This window comes from Antrostomus carolinensis, unplaced genomic scaffold, assembly GCF_000700745.2.
Source record: "Antrostomus carolinensis isolate BGI_N321 unplaced genomic scaffold, ASM70074v2 scaffold16138, whole genome shotgun sequence".
In the NCBI taxonomy this organism is placed as follows: domain Eukaryota; kingdom Metazoa; phylum Chordata; class Aves; order Caprimulgiformes; family Caprimulgidae; genus Antrostomus; species Antrostomus carolinensis.
The window spans coordinates 2478-6841 of record NW_010332586.1 but is presented as its reverse complement, the minus strand read 5'-3'; the positions used below and the strand labels follow the sequence as shown (position 1 = coordinate 6841).

Sequence of the window (4364 nt, the reverse complement as noted above, 5' to 3'; positions counted from 1 at the left end):
TCTTTCCCCTTTGTCTGGCCATGGTCAGTACACTTGTTAAACAAACACTGTCTGGTTGGCATCCCCATCAGCGGCCGGGCTTACAGTAACCTGTCAGATCAATCTTTGTGCTCAGGTCTGAAGAAGGACATCTCTGTCCCCTTGATGTGGGGGAGTTGTGAATGTGTGAAGCTTCAGCTTTGCACATCTCTGGATCTCATTGATGGCTTGTGTATTGGATAAATATACAGAAGCTTCAACTGTCTTGAACTATTTGCTGGCTTGCAGAGGGATGCAGTCAACTATATTCATGCCTGGCTCTTAGTCTCTAGGCAGACTAAGTAGTGTTTGATTCCCTAAATCATAAGGATGACCAAAATCTGGTTAAAACAGGCTAAAAAGAGTTATTATAGACTGCATACTTTCCATATTCAAGCTTACATGAGCTTGTTCTCTCGCTTTTCTTGAAACACAGCAGGAAAATAGTCTAGTTTGTTGCTTAGCAAAACTCCTCTTGTTCCATTTAATTGGAGCAACTTGGTGCTGCTTTAGAGCAGATATTTGGTTATCTTAAAACTGGTGCTTCCTTTCTAGTCTGGCATGTTTGTCAATGTCTTTTAATGTTTCTTTTGATAGTGATTTGTAAGCCCGGTGCTGTAGCAAGTCCTACCTCGTGATTTGGAACAGGCAGCTTTTGTTTTTCATTTGATTTTTCTTTTCCTGGCCCAAAGCCCTAAGATTGCTAATGTTTGCTTTCATATCCAATACTGTTTCCACTGAGCAGCTGTTTTCTCTTAATGAAAGCCTTAATAATCTGCAGAGTATCAAGTGATTTGATCTGCATTGTTAATGCAATTACCAGTATAAGTATAAGGGTGAGGTTTGACCTTTCCCTTTGATTACCAGCAGTTGATATTGAGGATGTGAGTACACGTGCTACCAGCTCCCTTGGAAAGGAGGCTGTTTATTGAATTGGGAGGATTTCTGCTTTGTTCTCAAGTTGAGAACAAACTCTCTAAGTGGTTCCTCTATTAGGAGCACCAGTTGAATGACTGACTGTGAGAGCTTGGGGGTTCATAGGAATAAAAGGCATTTTAGAAGTTATTTTTTTTTTTTACCAGAGCTGTTTTGACTGATCACTGTTACTGCAGACCAGCAACTATTTGGGACTGCTGCAGTTAGAAGTTATTTTGATAATATGATTGCTTAGACCAATTTAGAATGCCAGCCTTAATCCTGATTAAACTTGGAAGTGGTTGTGCTAAACACAAAGTCTGCAAATGCTTCTCCATGCTCTTGAGCTTTGCTGTGTGGTGTTTGATATACTGTGCACACTGGGCATCTCTTTTAGTTTCTTTTTTGTTAGCTAAAGGAAAAGTCTTCCAGGGCAGCTGGAGCAGATTTGGGAACAGCTGTTACTGAAGGTGGCTGTTGTTTTGCCAATTGACAGGGTTAGCAAAAAGGACACAGACAACAGCTTGAAAACAAAACCAAACTTATTTTACTTCAGTTCAAAGCAGGAAAAAAAAAAGAAAACTAAGCAAGGTACAAGGATAAACAGGGTAATGCACCTGATCATCACCACATGGGTTAACTAGAGTGATTAAGATACATCACTAATTGCCCAAATACTTTACCATCATCCAGATCTGTGCATCAGCTGAGGAGCCTCATCACAGTGAAGGATCTGGAGAACCTTTCCCAGCAATTGGGAGGTCCTACACAGTGTGTCTGCTTGTAGGTGAGGTCTCCACCTTTGCTGTGAGAGGGTCCTGCTCTTATACAATCAAATAAACAAATTAAGTGGACAGAAAGGCAGGGGAACATCTGGTGGGTGGGTTTCACTTCACTTGGGCACATCCTGGATCTGCCCAGGATCTGAGATGCATCCAGGAAGCTCCTGTTTTGGTAGCATTCTCCTTTTGGTTTCCACCCAAAGCCTATCTAGGGCTTAAGGAAGAACCAGGTGAGTATCTTTAGCTACTCAACTTTGACCAGGTACTTGTGAACAAGGCGAGACACCTGGTTTCATGGCCTTGACAACATACCCTTAAACAGGAAAAGATAAATATATTCTCATAACACGTTATCTATATTGCATATTTTGCTTATGAGCACACTGATTTCACTAATGATCTGGTACTAATGTTACAGACAGTTTGGTTGTGAGGTTCATCTAGAGGTCAGCTTTGGTTCAGGCCTCAGGACTTCAGCTGTGTGTATCTAGTGGTGAAGTGTGTCCGTGTGGGAACTAATATCGTGGCCCTTCTCTGAAACTGAATTTTCTATGAAGGCTGCTGTATAAATAAGAAACCAGGAATCTGCACTGGGGTGGCCTCACCTCCAGCACTGGGGGCAGTTTGGGCACCACAGGAGAAAAAGGATCTAAAGCTGCTGGAGAGTGTCCAGAGGAGGGACACAACATTGGGGAAGGGTTTAGAGGGGAAGGGTGTGAGGAGAGGCTGAAGGTGCTTGGTTTGTTGAGCCTGGAGAAGAGGAGACTGAGAGGAGATCTCCTGGGGGTCTAGAACTTCCTCCCAAGGGGCAGAGGAGGGGCAGGCGCTGATCTCTTCTCTCTGGCCACCAACGAATGCCAGGAGCAGAGGGAATGGCAGGAAGATGTGGCAGGGGAGGGGGAGGTTGGCCATGAGGAAAAGGTTCTTGAGGCACCCAGAGGGTGGTGGAGCACTGGCACAGGCTCCCCAGGGAGGTGCTGATGGCACCAAGCCTGACAAGATTGCAGCAGCATTTGGCCAAGGCCCTGAGGGACATGGTGTGAATGTTGGGATTGTCCTGTGCAGGGACAGGAGTTGGACTCCATCATCCTTGGGGGTCCCTCTCAACTCACAGCATTCTGTGATTCTATTACCTGTTTAAAATCTTTTTATGCTTAGAGATCCTGCTGCCTGTGTTGTGTTGGTTCAGTTCTGTCAGTAAATAATGATGAATGAATGTATTCTTCTCTTAAAAATTATCCAAAGGTATTATAATGTACTTGTAAGAAGGAAGGTTGACTGAAGTTTTAGGTTAGACTGGTTGAAAACTTCACTTGGCTTCAAATAGATTGGGCAATTGTAATTGGGGCGAATATCCACATTAGTGAAACGGAAACAAATCCATAGCTGGGATTTTTGAATTTTAACTTTTTTGTACTGAAACTATGCAGATAGCACAGACCATTTGCCCTTTAAAACCAATTTTCCACCAGGAAAGAAGCAACTTACAGGTCTAACAGGAATTCTATTGCAAGAACTCTATAAGCATTCCAGAAAAATTGTCATGACTCTGGTTCTGTTTGTGCCTTTTAAATTAATTTCTGCCTCATTTTGGAGCAGCCAGGAGAGGATGGGGAGAGCAGTTGTATCAGGGGAATTCAATTTTATTTTTTCCCTCTTTGCAGTGAGACCAGTGAGGTTCTGCAGTACACAGCAGCTGATGTAGAGGATGTGGAGAAGGTAAGGGTTTGCTGCATATATCGATTAAAACAAATTAAAAAAACCTTGCAAGAGTGAAATGTAAAGAGAACAGGTTGTCCTAGGTAACAAACTTAGTTAACTGCTTAATGCATTTAGTGTTTGTTGCTCTGGCAATGATTTGGGCTGGGTCTGTCCTAGAAGATTTCAATGAGTGAGTGTCATTTTGTCAGGAGTGTGGAAATCTCCCATCCCTTTACCAAGATACTTGGCTGGCTGAGCAAACATAGCCCCTCACAGGGCACATGATTATCCATAATAATTTCTTTAGTGCCTTTTGTCTGATGTAACTTACACTAGGTGTTTCCAAATGTGGTTTGTTTTTCCAAGTAAATCCTGTGAGGGAGGTGGAAACAGCATTTCCTGACTCCCTGCTGAGCTGGGCAGTGTTTGGCTGTTCACTCAGCATCCCTGTTTGGAGTGGCTGGTGACATGGGCGAAGCTCTGCATAGCTCAGTTTGGAATCTTCTGACATTAACCAAGAGGTAAGTCACCCCCAGCCTTCAGCTGAGACTTTGTCTGCCTGTATAAGGTCTGTCTCTGGTGGCTTTTGCCATTGTGCAGCTTCCTAAGATCCAGGTTGGTGCACAAGTTCCTATGTGATAAAATAGCTATTGTTTTCTAAAAGATAGTCAATATTTGGTAATAGCAAAGAGCAGGGTAACCAGAGCTGTTGCAAGCTCTGGAACCTTGGGTTCTTCATCTGTGTGAGCTTAGCAAAGGGTTTATCAACTGCAATTTTTCCTCCAAATGGTTTTGCCAGACATGTTAGCCCTGGAGCAAGCCAGATAAATTGCCTTCTCATTGCTAGAATTAAACCATCTCTTATTATGTCACAGGATTATCATGAGATCACTGCTTTATTTTTGGAGTGTGTAAAATATTCCACTCCACTGTGTTATTTTTTGGAGT

At 43.0% G+C, this 4364-nt stretch overlaps 1 protein-coding gene across 1 annotated transcript in view; it reads left to right on the top strand.

The window, feature by feature from the left end:
* NDUFA10 (NADH:ubiquinone oxidoreductase subunit A10) overlaps positions 1 to 3434 on the top strand; it is a gene marked incomplete at both ends in the record, with an annotated part of 15578 nt that extends 12144 nt beyond the window's left edge. Inside the window, one exon of the mRNA XM_010173574.1 lies at positions 3380 to 3434. Within this exon, the coding sequence (XP_010171876.1) occupies positions 3380 to 3434 (55 nt within the window). The remainder of the gene's footprint in view (positions 1 to 3379) is intronic.
* Between the last annotated feature and the right edge of the window lie 930 nt (positions 3435 to 4364).